This window comes from Oncorhynchus mykiss, chromosome 20 (assembly GCF_013265735.2).
Source record: "Oncorhynchus mykiss isolate Arlee chromosome 20, USDA_OmykA_1.1, whole genome shotgun sequence".
NCBI lineage: Eukaryota > Metazoa > Chordata > Actinopteri > Salmoniformes > Salmonidae > Oncorhynchus > Oncorhynchus mykiss.
In genome coordinates, this window is record NC_048584.1 from 4,290,381 (window position 1) to 4,307,382 (window position 17,002).

The window sequence follows — 17,002 nt, forward strand, 5'->3', positions numbered from 1 at the left end:
GGATACATCAGACCAAAGGACAGATTTCCACCAGTCTTATGTCCATTGCTTGTGTTTCTTGTCCCAAGCAAGTCTCTTCTTATTATTGGTGTCCTTTAGTAGTGGTTTCTTTGCAGCAATTTGACCATGAATGCCTGATTCACGCAGTCTCCTCTGAACAGTTGATGTTGAGATGTGTTTGTTACCTGAACTCTGTGAGGCATTTATTTGGGCTGCAATATGAGCTGCAGATAACTCTAAGAAACTTATCCTCTGCAGCAGAGGTAACTCTGGGTCTTCCTTTCCTGTGGCAGTTTCGTCATAGCGCTTGATGGTTTTTGCGACTGCAATGAAATTTTACGCATTGACTGACCTTCATGTTTAAAAGTAATGATGGACTATCGTTTCTCTTTGCTTATTTGAGCTGTTCTTGCCATAATATGGATTTGTTCTTTTGTATCTTCTGTATACCTTCTCGATCTTGTCACAATACAACTGATTTGCTCAAACCCATAAAGAAGTAAAGAAATTCGACAAATTAACTTTAAGAACAAATTCTTATTTACAATGACGGCCTACTCCGGCCAAACCCGGACGACGCTGGGCAAATTGTACTCCGCCTTATGGGACTCCCAATCACAGCCTGGATACAACATTCTAAACAGTAATGCAATAGTTCATTGGATCACTTTGCATGTTCACTGCTGCCACCTAGTGGCCAAAATCTAAATTGCGCCTATAATCCTCAGTCATATAAGGCATATACAGTGCCTTGCGAAAGTATTCGCCCCCCTTGAACTTTGCGACCTTTTGCCACATTTCAGGCTTCAAACATAAAGATATAAAACTGTATTTTTTTGTGAAGAATCAACAACAAGTGGGACACAATCATGAAGTGGAACGACATTTATTGGATATTTCAAACTTTTTTAACAAATCAAAAACTGAAAAATTGGGCGTGCAAAATTATTCAGCCCCCTTAAGTTAATACTTTGTAGCGCCACCTTTTGCTGCGATTACAGCTGTAAGTCGCTTGGGGTATGTCTCTATCAGTTTTGCACATCGAGAGACTGAATTTTTTCCCATTCCTCCTTGCAAAACAGCTCGAGCTCAGTGAGGTTGGATGGAGAGCATTTGTGAACAGCAGTTTTCAGTTCTTTCCACAGATTCTCGATTGGATTCAGGTCTGGACGTTGACTTGGCCGTTCTAACACCTGGATATGTTTATTTTTGAACCATTCCATTGTAGATTTTGCTTTATGTTTTGGATCATTGTCTTGTTGGAAGACAAATCTCCGTCCCAGTCTCAGGTCTTTTGCAGAATCCATCAGGTTTTCTTCCAGAATGGTCCTGTATTTGGCTCCATCCATCTTCCCATAAATTTTAACCATCTTCCCTGTCCCTGCTGAAGAAAAGCAGGCCCAAACCATGATGCTGCCACCACCATGTTTGACAGTGGGGATGGTGTGTTCAGGTTGATGAGCTGTGTTGCTTTTACGTCAAACATAACGTTTTGCATTGTTGCCAAAAAGTTCAATTTTGGTTTCATCTGACCAGAGCACCTTCTTCCACATGTTTGGTGTGTCTCCCAGGTGGCTTGTGGCAAACTTTAAACAACACTTTTTATGAATATCTTTAAGAAATGGCTTTCTTCTTGCCACTCTTCCATAAAGGCCAGATTTGTGCAATATACGACTGATTGTTGTCCTATGGACAGAGTCTCCCACCTCAGCTGTAGATCTCTGCAGTTCATCCAGAGTGATCATGGGCCTCTTGGCTGCATCTCTGATCAGTCTTCTCCTTGTATGAGCTGAAAGTTTAGAGGGACGGCCAGTTCTTGGTAGATTTGCAGTGGTCTGATACTCCTTCCATTTCAATATTATCGCTTGCACAGTGCTCCTTGGGATGTTTAAAGCTTGGGAAATCTTTTTGTATCCAAATCCGGCTTTAAACTTCTTCACAACAGTATCTCGGACCTGCCTGGTGTGTTCCTTGTTCTTCATGATGCTCTCTGCGCTTTTAACGGACCTCTGAGACTATCACAGTGCAGGTGCATTTATACGGAGACTTGATTACACACAGGTGGATTGTATTTATCATCATTAGTCATTTAGGTCAACAATGGATCATTCAGAGATCCTCACTGAACTTCTGGAGAGAGTTTGCTGCACTGAAAGTAAAGGGGCTGAATAATTTTGCATGCCCAATTTTTCAGTTAATTTATTAAAAAAGTTTGAAATATCCAATAAATGTCGTTCCACTTCATGATTGTGTCCCACTTGTTGTTGATTCTTCACAAAAAAATACAGTTTTATATCTTTATGTTTGAAGCCTGAAATGTGGCAAAAGGTCGCAAAGTTCATGGGGGCCGAATATTCTCGCAAGGCACTGTATAATCCTGGGAGGGAAAACAACTGTCCATGTTACTAGCTACTGCGAGCGACACAGATTTACAGCTTCCCAGTGGCAAACACCTTAGGTTGGCAGGCAGCTCGATACAATACCGGTGGAGTATTCATTAATTCATTGGGTTTAGCGGCTCACAAGTAGTTTAACAGTCCATGGAGTGGATTATGTGTAAAATACAGCCTATCTGGAAAAAAAAACATTGTGCCGCTAAAAATATGGGTAATAACTTTTGAACTGCTAGATACAGAACATTTTCTCTGTAGTAATGGTGAAAACACAGCGTCACGAATCTGCACTCAGTTTATTCTCTATGGCACTCAGAGGTTGCGGTGTACCTAAAAGCCCATCATCACAACAAATATTATCTGGGTGATTTTCTTCTAGGTCGCACAGCAAGACATTTACGAGCAATTTAGAGCAGACCAAAATGGCTTGCATCAACTTGAGCTAGCTAGCTGGATAGCTAGCGAACTTAAGCCAGCTAGCTACCTTGGTTAGCTAAGAAAATATGGAGTAATTCAACATTGTCTAGCAAAAAACATACTTATAAACAAGTCAAGATTCCTACCCAGCAGATGTTGAAAATATTATTCCATTTCACAGCCGCTTCAAGAAAATATTTACTAAAATAGTCTGAGCTTCATATGTCTCACCTGACAGCATGACGTTCGTGCCTGAAACTGATCATTTGAATCTACAGTAGGCATAAGCTATTACCGTAAAGAAATAGTATGTTAGAGTAATTTTTACAGGAGGCTTCCAATTACAGTTAATAACAGTTTTTTTCAGCATTTTACCCATAATTCAATGCTACACATTAACTGTACTGTGCATTCTACAGTGTTTTACTGTTAAGATTACACAAAAGTATTACAGTGACGATGAACACATTCCACAACAAACAACTCCTACTGGAGCAGGATATTGTAGCCTACAGTTCTGTCTTATTGTGTGGCTACATAAACCTACCTTGACTTTCATGTTGAAAATTTCCCTCTTCAGGTAGATAGGGTAAGTCAGCAGACTGATCACACCACTTGTTTTGTTGATGCTAAAAACACCATCTGTACCTGCATAGGACAGAGGAGAGATTTCACAGTACGGTAGGAACATGTCATAGGGAGTAGGGATGTACTATAATATGTACACTCGTAGCACTTTCTTTTCTAAGTAAACTCAGCAAAAAAAATAAACATCCTCTCACTGTCAACTGCGTTTATTTTTAGCAAACTTAACATGTGTAAATATTTGTATGAACATAACAAGATTCAACAACTGAGACATAAACTGAACAAGTTCCACAGACATGTGACTAACAGACATAGAATAATGTGTCCCTGACAAAGGGGGGGGTCAAAATCAAAAGTAACAGGTAGTATCTGGTGTGGCCACCAGCTGCATTAAGTACTACAGTGCATCTCCTCCTCAAGGACTGCACCAGATTTGCCAGTTCTTGCTGTGAGATGTTGCCCCACTCTTCCACCAAGGCACCTGCAAGTTCCTGGACATTTCTTGGGGGAATGGCCCTAGCCCTCACCCTCTGATCCAACAGGTCCCAGACATGCTCAATAGGATTGAGATCCGGGAATTCGCTGGCCATGGCAGAACACTGACATTCCTGTCTTGCAGGAAATCATGCATAGAATGAGCAGTATGGCTGGTGGCATTGTCATGCTGGAGGGTCATGTCAAGAAGAGCCTGTAGGAAGGGTACCACATGAGGGAGGAGGATGTCTTCCCTGTAATGCACAGCGTTGAGATTGCCTGCAATGACAACAAGCTCAGTCCGATGATGCTGTGACACACCGCCCCAGACGATGACGGACCCTCCACCTCCAAATTGATCCTGCTCCAGAGTACAGTCCTCGGCGTAACACTCATTCCTTCAATGATAAACGCAAATCTGACCATCACCCCTGGTGAGACAAAACCGTGTCTCGTCAGTGAAGAGCACTTTTTGCCAGTCCTGTCTGGTCCAGCGACGGTTGGATGTTGCCAGTGATGTCTGGCGAGGATTCAAATAAATAAAAAACTGAAAAGTGGTGCGTGCATATGTATTCACCCACTTTGCTATGAAGCCACTAAATAAGATCTGGTGCAACCAATTACCATCAGAAGTCACATAAGTTAGATTGCACACAGGTGGACTTTATTTAGTGTCACATGATCTGTCACATTATCTCAGTGTATATATACACACCTGTTCTGAAAGGCCCCAGAGTTCGCAACACCACTAAGCAAGGGGCACCACCAAGCAAGTGGCACCATAAAGACCAATGAGCCCTCCAAACAGGTCAGGGACAAAGGTGTGGAGAAGTACAGATCAGTGTTGGGTTATGAAAAAATATCAGATACTTTGAACATCCCAAGGAGCACCATAAAATCCATTATTAAAAAATGTCCAGACTATGGCACCACAACAAACTTGCCAAGAGAGGGCTGCCCACCAAAACTCATGGCCCAGGCAAAGAGGGCATTAATCATAGGGGCATCAAAGAGACCAAAGATAACCCTGAATGAGCTGCAAAGATCCACAGCAGAGATTGGAGTATCTGTCCATAGAACCACTTTAAGCCGTACACTCCAAAGAGCTGGGCTTTACGGAAGAGTGGCCAGGAAAAAGCCATTGCTTAAATAAAAAAATAAGCAAACGTGTTTAGTGTTTGCCAAAAGGCATGTGGGAGACTCCCCAAGCATATGGAGGAAGGTACTCTGGTCAGATGAGACTAAATATATTTTTGGCCATCAAGGAAAACGCTACATCTGGTGCAAATACAACACTTCTCATCACCCCGAGAATACCATCCCCACTGTGAAGCATGGTGGTGGAAGCATCATGCGGTGGGGATGTTTTTCATCAGCAGGGACTGTGAAACTGGTCAGAATTGAAGGAATGATGGATGGAGCTAAATACAGGTAAATTCTTGAGGGAAACCTGTTTGTCTTCCAGAAATTTGAGACTGGGATGGAGGTTTACCTTCCAGCAGGACAATGATCCTAGGCATACTGCTAAAGCAACACTCGAGTGGTTTAAGGGGAAACATTTAAATGTCTTGGAATGGCCTAGTCAAAGCCCAGACCTCAATCCAATTGAGAATCTGTGGTATGACTTAAAGAATGCTCGGCGTATATATGAAAATAACATCCTGAAGATTGATTCTCTACTTAGTTTTTGACCAGTTTATTCAACCTGGAATATAACTTTTTGAATTTTTCGTCCGAGTTCGCCTGGACCAGCGCCAGCTTTTGGACATGTGAACTAACCGTGCTAGCAAAAGCAGCTAATTGGACACTAGTAATGGACATTATGGAACAAAACAACAACTTATCGTGGAACTTGGAGTCTTTGCACTGCATTCTGATGAAAGATCACTGCATTCTGATGAAAGGTAAGGGAATATTTATGATGTAATTTCGTATTTCTGTTGACTCCAACATGGCTGATAAATATTATACGTCTTAGAGCAATTTTAGATTATTGCATGTAATGCTTTTTTCGAAATGTTTAAAAAAAATCTGACACAGCGGTTGCATTAACCCTTGTATTTTTATGAATGTTAAATATTTATAATACTGCAATTTGAATTTCGCGCTCTACAATTTCACCGGATGTTGTCGAGGTGTGCCGCTAGTGGGACGCCTATCCTAAAAAGGTTTGAAGACATTGAACAAATCCAAATAAGAGACAGCTAGATACACCTACTTCAAAATACTAGCTAACTAATAAAACATTGCTATAGCCTACACAATACCACAGATTATTTTATGCCACCAGCCATACTGAGTAGCAGGAAGTTGAAATTGGGCATGCTATTTATCCAAAAGTGAAAATGCTGCCCCCTATACCTTAAGAAGTTAAGGGGAAACATTTAAATGTCTTGGAATGGCCTAGTCAAAGCCCAGACCTCAATCCAATTGAGAATATGTGGTATGACTTAAAGAATGCTCTTCAGTAGGTCCTATGCTTATGTAGTCAGGCCCAGGAGTGTGAAGGTCAACGGAAAGGCACTGGAGCAACGAACTGCCCTTGCTGTCTCTGCCTGTTAGATTTCCCTCTCTCCACTGGGATTCTTTGCCTCTAACCCTATTATAGGGGCTGAGTCACTGGCTTACTGGTGCTCTTCCATACTGTCCCTAGGAGGGGTGCCTCACTTGAGTGGGTTGAGTCACTGACGTGATCTTCCTGTCCGGGTTGGCGCCCCCCCTTGGGTTGTGCCGTGGCGGAGATCTTTGAGGTCTATACTCGGCCTTGTCTCAGGATGGTAAGTTGGTTGAAGATATCCCTCTCGTGGTGTGGGGGTTGTGCGTTGGCAAAGTGGGAGGGGTTATATCCTGCCTGTTTGGCCCTGTCCGGGAGGTATCGTCGGACGGGCCACAGTGTCTCCCGACCCCTCCTGTCTCAGCCTCCAGTATTTATGCTGTAGTAGTTTGTGTCGGGGGGCTAGGGTCAGTTTGTTGTATATCTTTCTCTCTCTCTCTCTCTCTCTCTCTCTCTCTCTCTCTCAAAACATTTAGTATTTGACACTCACACATTAATTTCTCAACTGTTTCTATAATGCTACAGGCTCTTTATCATTCTCCATACCTTATATTCCAAATCATCCTACATGCATCCAACAATACCAACATGGAATTTTGCAGCTGCTATTCGAGAACTCATCTGGATTAGAAATCAAACTCTGGATATCTTATTCCAGAGCACATTGTACAGCTGTTTTTAAAGATTTTATTGCCAGGAATCCTTTGTGTAGGCAATGCCATATGTATAGGTTAATAAGCATATAGTATGCAGCTGTCGTTTTTAAACCTATAGCATACATGACACACCCATATCTTTCTATCTACATGCTTTTCTTTAGGTTTCTATGCAAATTAATAAATTACCTGCAGCTAGTTATTTGAAAAGAGACATTCATGCAAAAACATGATTCAAACTTGAATTCACTGACAGAGAGATGGCTAATGAAACACCAGCTTCGTGAGCAGGCACATTGACGTTTACAATATTTGATGGCTAGTCTAGTCGACTGTAACATTGCTTAGCTTTCAATAAATTGGTCAACGGAGTTACCTCTTCATAAGATCAAAACCATTCATATTGCATGAAGCATATTTCAAGTGCACTCGGAAACCGTCTCATTTCATTCCTAGGGAGCTGACGTTAGCTCCTCTTAACACACTGACAGCAGATCACGATTGCATGTGTTTACATCTTAGAAGCAGACCATTGAATACCTTCATCACGAGGGGTATGTAAAGGAGTTCAGACACACAACAGGCTTTTTGGTATGTTATATCAAATTAAATGAGCACCTATCATGGTAAATCAATGTAAATAAACAATGTATACAGCGATACTCCATAGAAAGCCTACTGGATAACTGTTGATGCTTACCATTCTCAAGGGAATAATGAATTGGTTTGGGCATTCCTAGGTCTCCATCTTTGGCGAAAACTGTGAATATTTCCGAACCCTGTGGACAGAAGTGTTATTAGAATAGTCTGAGCTATGAAACAAATCTATGTAATTACCAGTAAAACAAGATTGGTAATCAGCTTTGAGGCATTAGAGGCATTCAGGATAAATACAGCTGGAATATTTCTCTCCAATAGCTACATGGACGGTAGCAGTGTGCTTGTTGGACTATAATGAAGATGTATACGTAAGAAATAGAGAAAAATATATATTAATACTATAAAATATAATTTTGTGGTTCAGTCTACATGTTACCAGTTGCGCAATATATACCATGCTCCCCCAAAATCTACTGTATTTTCTATCGTCCATATTATGAGGCGTTGAATGAATACAATCTTAGTTTATGAATTCCCATCAACATCAAAAACAGAAATATAGTTATAATGATACAGTAGTTCAATAGTTGAACAGTCATGTTTTTGCTGAGTGTAACACATGCAACATCACTCAATTACACTTGTCGTTTAGGCTTTTTCTTGCTGATAATAAGGAGATTCATTAGACAAAGACCGTAGGATAAAGTTGCAAAATGTTTTGCCATGTCAACCTTATACTTCAAACATAAAACATTTTACAGCAAAAAATTGTTTATTTTGAACAAATGCAGGTGCCCTGTTTCATTCCGTTTGCTTCTGTTTGCTTCCATTTGGTTCGTAGTGAATATACCCCTGGAGCAGTCCACCACAAAAACACAGCATGGGGCTACTAAGAGACTGCAGAGAGAGAACCGACTGGTTACAAACGGGTTGAAACAACATTTCCATGCAATTTCAACAACAACAAACAGAGGATCTTTGCTATCAAGCTATCAATGTGCATAATATCTAAATAGCGAGACAAGAGTTGTGAAAAAATATGAAACGCTGATGGGCATTCTGACTGACTGACAGCAAACTAGGCTGCCCGCTGCATGTTGAGGACACACACACCCCTCCTTGCACTCCTCCTAATCTGCAGCTTTTTTGCAGTGACTGAGAATGTGCAGGGAGGTATTTTGCCAACATCTACTTACGCATATTAAAACACAGAGTATCACGAGTATCATCAAATCCGACTATCAACTTTCAATTTATGGGTACGATTACGAATACGAGTATTGCCATGGTGGCATACCCCTACTTTTCACGCTCGAGTTCCAAATATCTCTAACGGATAGATCCCCAGCATGATTTTTTTATGGGTGTGATGTCAGAATATGCTCACTGTTCTAAAATGTGATTGTTACGCAACACGACAGTTAACTGGCACTGCCTTCAAACCAAGGCATGCTTCCAGCTAATTTTCTATCTATATTATCTAACTTGTCAATTTCAAGTTATTTTCAAACAACATTTTGAAATGAGGTGTGTTCCGCCTCCTCATTACTTCACATAGAAGTAGCCTTTTTCACTGTGGTGGACAATTTACATTTGAGGCATGCTATGTTAATGTAAGGCGAGGATTAGATCGATGAGCCGGACAAACTGCTCACTTTGATGAGTGCCCAAGCACTTCCCCAGTGTTTCCGCAGGTCAAGTATGACGAGAACCTTTCTGGGGATTGTTGCCAGTTTCATTGATGGGAGATATAAAGGCCACAAGGCGTGGCTGAGCTCTAAGCACATATAAGGACACCACATATTTACCAAAAATATGAAAGTGTACTGAGGAACTGAAAAGTGCAGCGACAGGTAATACGAGTGGTGACTGACAGCACAAGCAGGATGATCAAGACCTTCAACCTACTTGGTTTTGAGGAAACCAATGATGACGGACAGGAGGAAGATGTGGCATCCAACATGAAGGTGGAGGCCGCACCACCTGCAGTCTGACAGTTCCAAACTGACCATATAGCCAACAATGTGGACATGATGGCAAACCTGTACCTCACAGAGTCAAATCTTCATTTCCGGTGCCCAATTGAAATGCTTCAAATCGCAATAAAGGATGACACTAACATGCAAGATGGGGTTAGTGGACTGATCCAGAAAGTGGGGAAAAGTGTTAGGAAGAGTACATTGAACACAGAGGAAAATGACAGATTGGGAGTGCATCCCACAACATCCTGCATGACAAGATGGAACAGTCAATTACACATGATTGAGTCTGTGTTAAAGATGTTTCAAAGAGACCCATTGAGGCAAAACAAACTGAAGTCTACCTTTGATGATGCAAAAACTCATCCTAAATGAAGAGCGTCGGCTACAGGTCCTGGTGGAGGTACTGACACCACAAGCTGACCTAATATACAGAAAGAGTTGGGGAACCTGAGCATGATTCTCCCTGCCATGTCAGAAATAAAGAAATTGTTGACTAGCATGTCTCAGCCCATAGACATTGCTGCTTTTGCAGAAACACTATCAGATTGCATCTCCACTCGGTACAGGCAATACTATAACGATAAACATCTTGTCATAGCCACCGTCCTGAAACCCCAGGTTTAAAACTGAGTGCGTGATAAGGGATGAATTCGTGCATAACCAGTTGGAGAGATACTCAACATCATTGTGAAGGAAACCGGGGCTATCAACGCACCTCCGGTAGGTGCATCTGCCATACCAGTAGCACCTGCAGCACCTAACCCTGCCCTGAGCAGAATTAAGTGCCCAAAAGACCTTGCATGTTCGGTTTCTACTTCATTCAACAGCAGCAGTCCTCTCTAGCAGTCCTCTCTAGTTGCAAAAGGTCGGCCATGAGAAGAAACAGACGAGGACGTTATCATCTTTTGGAAAGACAACGCCTCATCCCTGCCCCGCCTGACAAGAGTGGGCAGAAGAGTTTTTAGCAATCTCAGTGGCTCTGCAAGCGCCAAAAAAAATTATTCACCGCTGCTGGCCTGCTCTCCAGGCACCATCGCATGAGCCTGAAGCCAGACTGAAGATGGAGATGAGCAATGTGAGATATGTAAACATTATTAAAGTTACAAGTGTTCATTTATTAAAGTGGCCAATGATATCAAGTCTAAATATAGACAGCCGCCTCTCTGTGTTAGTGGTGGCTGTTTAACAGTCTGATGGCCTTGGGGCGGCAGGGTAGCCTAGTGGTTAGAGCGTTGGACTAGTAACCGGAAGGTTGCAAGTTCAAACTCCCGAGCTGACAAGGTACAAATCTGTCGTTCTGCCCCTGAACAGGCAGTTAACCCACTGTTCCAAGGCCGTCATTGAAAATAAGAATTTGTTCTTAACTGACTTGCCCAGTTAAATAAAGGTTAAAAAAAAGATAGATAGTTAGAAGCTGTTTGTCAATCTCTCTGTCCCAGCTTTGATGCACCTGTACTAACCTCGCCATCTGGATGGAAGCGGGGTGAACAGGCAGTGGCTCGGGTGGTTAATGTCCTTGATGATCTTTTTTGCCTTCCTGTGACATCGGATGTTGTAGGTGTCCTGGATGGCAGGTAGTTTGCCTCCGGTGATGCTTTATGCAGATCGCACCAACCCCCGTAGAGCCTTGTGGTTGTGGGCAGTGCAGTTGCCATACCAGGTGGTGATACAGCCTGACAGGATGCTCTCAATTGTGCATCTGTAAAGTTTGTGTATTTTTGGTGACAAGCCAAATTTCTTCAGCCTCCTGAGGTTGAAGAGGCGAAGAACTTAAAGCTTTCCACCTTCTCCACTAATGTCCTGTCAATGTGGATAGGGGGGTTCTCCCTTTGCTGTTTCCTGAAGTCCATGATCATCTCTTTTGTTTTGCTGACATTCAGTGAGAGGTCATTTTCCTGACACCACACTCCGAGGGCCCTCACCTCTTCCCTGTAGGATGTTTTGTCGTTGTTGGTAATCAAGCCTACCACTGTTGTGTCATCTGGGAACTTGATGATTGACTTGGAGGTGTGCTTTGTCACGCAGTCATGAGTGAACAGGGAGTATAGGAGGTGGCTGAGAACAAATCCTTGCGGGGCCCCAGTGTTGAGGATCAGCGGAGTGGAGATGTTGTTTCCTACGCTCACCACCTGGGGGCGGCCCTTCAGGAAGTCCAGGACCCATTGCACAGGGTGGGGTCAGGACCCAGTGTCTCAAGCTTAATGATGATTTTGAAGGGTACTATGCTGTCGAATGCTGAGCTGTAGTCAATTAACTGCATTGTTACATAGGTATTCCTCTTGTCCAGATGGAATAGGGCAATGTGCAGTGCGATGGCAATTGCATCGTCTGTGGCCCTATTGGGGTGGTAGACAAATTGAAGTGGGTCTATGGTGACAAGTAGGGTGTAGGTGATGTGATCCTTGGCTTTCAAAGCACTTCATGATGACAGAAGTCATTTAGTTCAGTTACCTTAGCTTTCTTGCGAACAGGAACAATGGTGGCCATCTTGGAGCATGTGGGGACAGCAGACTGGGATGGGGATTGATTGAATATGTCTGTAAACACACAGCCAGGTGGTCTGCACATGCTCTGAGGACGCGGTTAGGGAAGCCATCTTGGCCTTCAGCCTTGCAAGGGTTAACACGTTGAAATGTTTTACTCTCGTCATCCACAGAGAAGGAGAGCCAACAGTCTTTGGTAGCGGGCCACGTCGGTGGCATTGTATTATCCTCAAAACAGGTAAAGAAGTTGCTTAATTTGTCAGAAGCAAGATGTCGATTTCCGTGACGGGGCTGGTTTACCTTTCGTAATCTGTGACTGTCTGTGACTGTCTGTTGACCTTGCCACAAATGTCTCATGTTTGAGCCGTTGCATTGCGACTCCACCTTGTCTCATTGCCTTACTGATGGAATAACTGCACGGTTCTTATTCGGCCATATTTCCAGTCGCCATGATTAAAATGCGGTGGGACGTGTTTTCAGTTTTGCGTGAATGCTGCCATCAATCCACAGTTTCTGGTTAGGTCAACATAAATGTACGTCAATGTTATTATCTAAAGGCAACCTGGAACCAATCCCAGTCCACGTGATTTAAGCAATCTTGAATCGTGGAATCTGATTGGTCAGACCAGCGTTGGATAGACCTAAGCACATAACTTCCTGTTTTAGTTTTTGCCTATAGGAGGGGATCAACAAGGTGGAGTAACAGTCAGATTTGTCAAAAGGAGGGCAGGGGAGGGCCTTGTTTGCATCGCAAACGTTAGAGTAGCAATGGTCGAGCGTGTTACTCGCTCGTGTACAGCAATCAATATGCTGATAGAATTTAGGTAGCCTTGTTCTCAAATGAGCTTTGTTAACCTGTTATGGCTGCAACCCCCCTATCGGGATAAGTGTCATCAACAACCGCTGAATAGCATAGCGCTACATACAATAAATATGACTATAAATATTTATATTCATGAAATCACAAGTGCAATATAGGAAAACATTGTATGTAGCATTTTGTTAATCCACCTGTCATGTCAGATTTGAAATTATGCTTTACAGCGAAAGCAATCGAAGCGTTTGTGTAAATTTATCGATCGCACGATAAAACATTAATTCCACTTAGCATCAGGTAGCTCGGTCACGAAAATCAGAAAAGCAATCAAGTTAATCGTTTACCTTTGATGATCTTCGGATGTTTTCACTCACGAGACTCCCATTTACACAACAAATGTTCCGTTTGTTCCATAAAGATAATTTTATATCCAAAATACCTCCGTTTGTTTGTCACGTTATGTTCAGAAATCCACAGGAAAGAGCGGTCATGACAACGCAGACAAAAATTCAAAATAGTTTCCATTATGTCCACAGAAACATGTCAAATGTTTTTTATAATCAATCCTCAGGTTGTTTTTAAAATATATAATCGATAATATATAAATCGCAAATGTCTTTCACAGTAGGAAAAGGGAAAACAATGGCTGTCCAAATTCTGTTGCGCAAGCAAAACTCGTGACCACTTGACACGATGTTATCGTTCTGGCTCATTTTTCAAAATAAAAGCCTGAAACCATGTCTGAAGACATGTGGTTCATATCCCTTTAAATCCAGCAAAGGGAGGCTATGGAACATGCAGTTCTGTTATACTCACAGACAATATTTTGACAGTTTTGGAAACTTTAGAGTGTTTTCTAACCAATACTAATAATAATATGCATATATTAGCAACTGAGACTGAGGACCTGGCTGTTTACAATGGGCACCTTTTCATCAAAGCTACTCAATACTGCCCCTGCAGCCATATGAAGTTAAAAAAACCCAGCTACAATAAATGCAGCCTCAGGAAATATGGTTTCCAGTTTGCATAAAGTCCAGTGAAGTTTCTTGATGGCCGTCTTGTTATCCGCTTGCCGGGGGATATACACGGTTGTGATGATAACCGAGGAGAGTTCTCTTAGGAGATAATACGGTCGGCACTTGATTGTGAGGAATTCTAGGTCAGGTGAACAAAAGGACTTGAGTTCCTGTATGTTGTTACAATTACACCATGAGTCGTTAATCATACACCACCGCCCTTCTTCTTACCGGAGAGATGTTTATTCCTGTCAGCGGGATACAGTAAAATTCCCGAAATTAGCCTAAATTAGCCTAAATCTAATGACATGGTTACATTTTTGTTGAAGTGTTATACAATTGTACGGTGTGTGTCATGTTAGTGTGATATCTTGAGAGTTATGCATGTTTGTACTTACTGGTACGGACACTTCATAAACGTATCCGAAATATGGTGTCCCGACAAAGCTAGGGGGCGTGTCCTGGGTGTCAATCACATTGATTGTCAAGGTGGCAGAGGATGACATCACCTGTTCTTTTCCATTGTAATTCCCACCACCATCCTGTTACAGAATCAAATATCCCATATTATACATCCTTATTTTATGCAATTTAATTTAAAAGATCAGACATGGCTGTGTGGCCCTTTAACCTTTATTTATTCAAGTTTGTCTTCATTTAGATAAAATACATCCTTCAAGAAGGATTTGACACAGGATAGCAGCACAATCAACAGTAGAGATAACAAGGTGGATCATACTGCTGCTGGAAGTGCCCTACAATGTTTCGGAATTCGCAGCCAGTCCATCATATTTACGTTGGGGTAAAAGTCGATGGAAAACATTGTTGAATTCAAACGTTCTGCTGAAAGGTCCATGACAGTTTGCTATTGTTTTCTCTTTCCAGATACATTATAAATTACTGCTAAAGATTCTGCCAATACAGTAAATAGACCGTGGCTTACATAAAATATTTCACAGTATGTGTAGGGTACAGTAATTCTATGCGATAGGAGCGCTACATCATTGCCTATTTAATCTCTGAGCGTATACCAGGACAGGACAAATAAATCTGTTTATCTATTGATTAACTAAATATTGAACAACAATTTGTCTTTTGCATGCCATGGCCTGATGGCAATAGTTCCAAATGATACAGTAAATGAAGGGCGTTCTTGTCAAACAGGATATTGATAACGGGAAACATGCGTACAGTGGGGAGAACAAGTATTTGATACACTGCCGATTTTGCAGGTTTCCCTACTTACAAAGCATGTAGAGGTCTGTAATGTTTTGTCATAGGTAGACTTCAACTCTGAGAGACGGAATCTAAAACAAATATCCAGAAAATCACATTGTATGATTTTATAGTAATTAATGTGCATTTTATTGCATGACATAAGTATTTGATCACCTACCAACCAGTAAGAATTCTGGCTCTCACAGACCTGTTGGTTTTTCTTTAAGAAGCCCTCCTGTTCTCCACTCATTACCTGTATTAACTGCACCTGTTTGAACTCGTTACCTGTATAAAATACACCTGTCCACACACTCAATCAAACAGACTCCAACGTCTCCACAATGGCCAAGACCAAGGAGCTGTGTAAGGACATCAGGGATAAAATTGTAGACCTGCACAAGGCTGGGATGGGCTACAGGACAATAGGCAAGCAGCTTGGTGAGAAGGCAACAACTGTAGGTGCAATTATTAGAAAATGGAAGAAGTTCAAGATGACGGTCAATCACTCTCGGTCTGGGGCTCCATGCAAGATCTCACCTCATGGGGCATTAATGATCATGAGAAAGGTGAGGGATCAGCCCAGAACTACACGGCAGGACCTGGTCAATGACCTGAAGAGAGCTGGGACCATAGTCTCAAAGAAAACCATTAGTAACACACTACGCCGTCATGGATTAAAATCCTGCAGCGCAGGCAAGGTCCCCCTGCTCAAGCCAGTGCATGTCCAGGCCCATCTGAAGTTTGCCAATGACCGTCTGGATGATCCAGAGGAGGAATGGGAGAAGGTCATGTGGTCTGATGAGACAAAAATAGAGCTTTTTGGTCTAAACTCCACTCGCCGTGTTTGGAGGAAGAAGAAGGATGAGTACAACCCCAAGAACACCATCCCAACCGTGAAGTATGGAGGTGGAAACATTCTTTGGGGATGCTTTTCTGCAAAGGGGACAGGACGACTGCACCGTATTGAGGGGAGGATGGATGGGGCCATGTATCGCGAGATCTTGGCCAACAACCTCCTTCCCTCAGTAAGAGCATTGAAGATGGGTCATGGCTGGGTCTTCCAGCATGAAAATGACCCGAAACACACAGCCAGGGCAACTAAGGAGTGGCTCCGTAAGAAGCATCTCAAGGACCTGGAGTGGCCTAGCCAGTCTCCAGACCTGAACCCAATAGAAAATCTTTAGAGGGAGCTGAAAGTCCGTATTGCCCAGCGACAGCCCCGAAACCTGAAGGATCTGGAGAAGGTCTTTATGGAGGAGTGGGCCAATATCCCTGCTGCAGTGTGTGCAAACCTGGTCAAGAACTACAGGAAAAGTATGATCTCTGTAATTGCAAACAAAGGTGTCTGTACCAAATATTAAGTTCTGCTTTTCTGATGTACCAAATACTTATGTCATACAATAAAATCATACAATGTGATTTTCTGTATTTTTGTTTTAGATTCCGTCTCTCACAGTTGAAGTGTACCTATGATAAATAATTACAGACCTCTACATGCTTTGTAAGTAGGAAAACCTGCAAAATCGGCAGTGTATCAAATACTTGTTCTCCCCACTGTATGTATGGCTTGCGGCAAGTTTATGAATCTCGATATGTTTGTACATGCGCCAACTTTTCAGAAATGGCGAATGCAGAAATGTAGTAGTGTGAAATTTGCGCAATTGTTAGAAATGAGGCCCCAGTGTCATGACTGGCCTGTGAGGATCAGGTTACAGTCGATCACAGTTCTACAGAGATCTCTCTCCCTCCCGCAGAGGGGGAGAGGTATAGAGGGATTGATGGGGGAGTGGTTTATGACATC

General features: G+C 42.3%; 1 protein-coding gene across 1 annotated transcript in view; it reads right to left on the reverse strand.

Moving 5' to 3' along the window:
- The window catches only part of LOC110498829 (cadherin-related family member 1), a 115,071-nt gene that overhangs the window by 72,410 nt on the left and 25,659 nt on the right, over positions 1 to 17,002 (reverse strand). The window contains exons 10-12 of the mRNA XM_036956458.1: positions 14,382 to 14,525; positions 7,783 to 7,861; positions 3,358 to 3,458 (exon numbers count right to left, since the gene is read on the reverse strand). Of these exons, the coding sequence (XP_036812353.1) occupies positions 3,358 to 3,458; positions 7,783 to 7,861; positions 14,382 to 14,525 (324 nt within the window). The remainder of the gene's footprint in view (positions 1 to 3,357; positions 3,459 to 7,782; positions 7,862 to 14,381; positions 14,526 to 17,002) is intronic.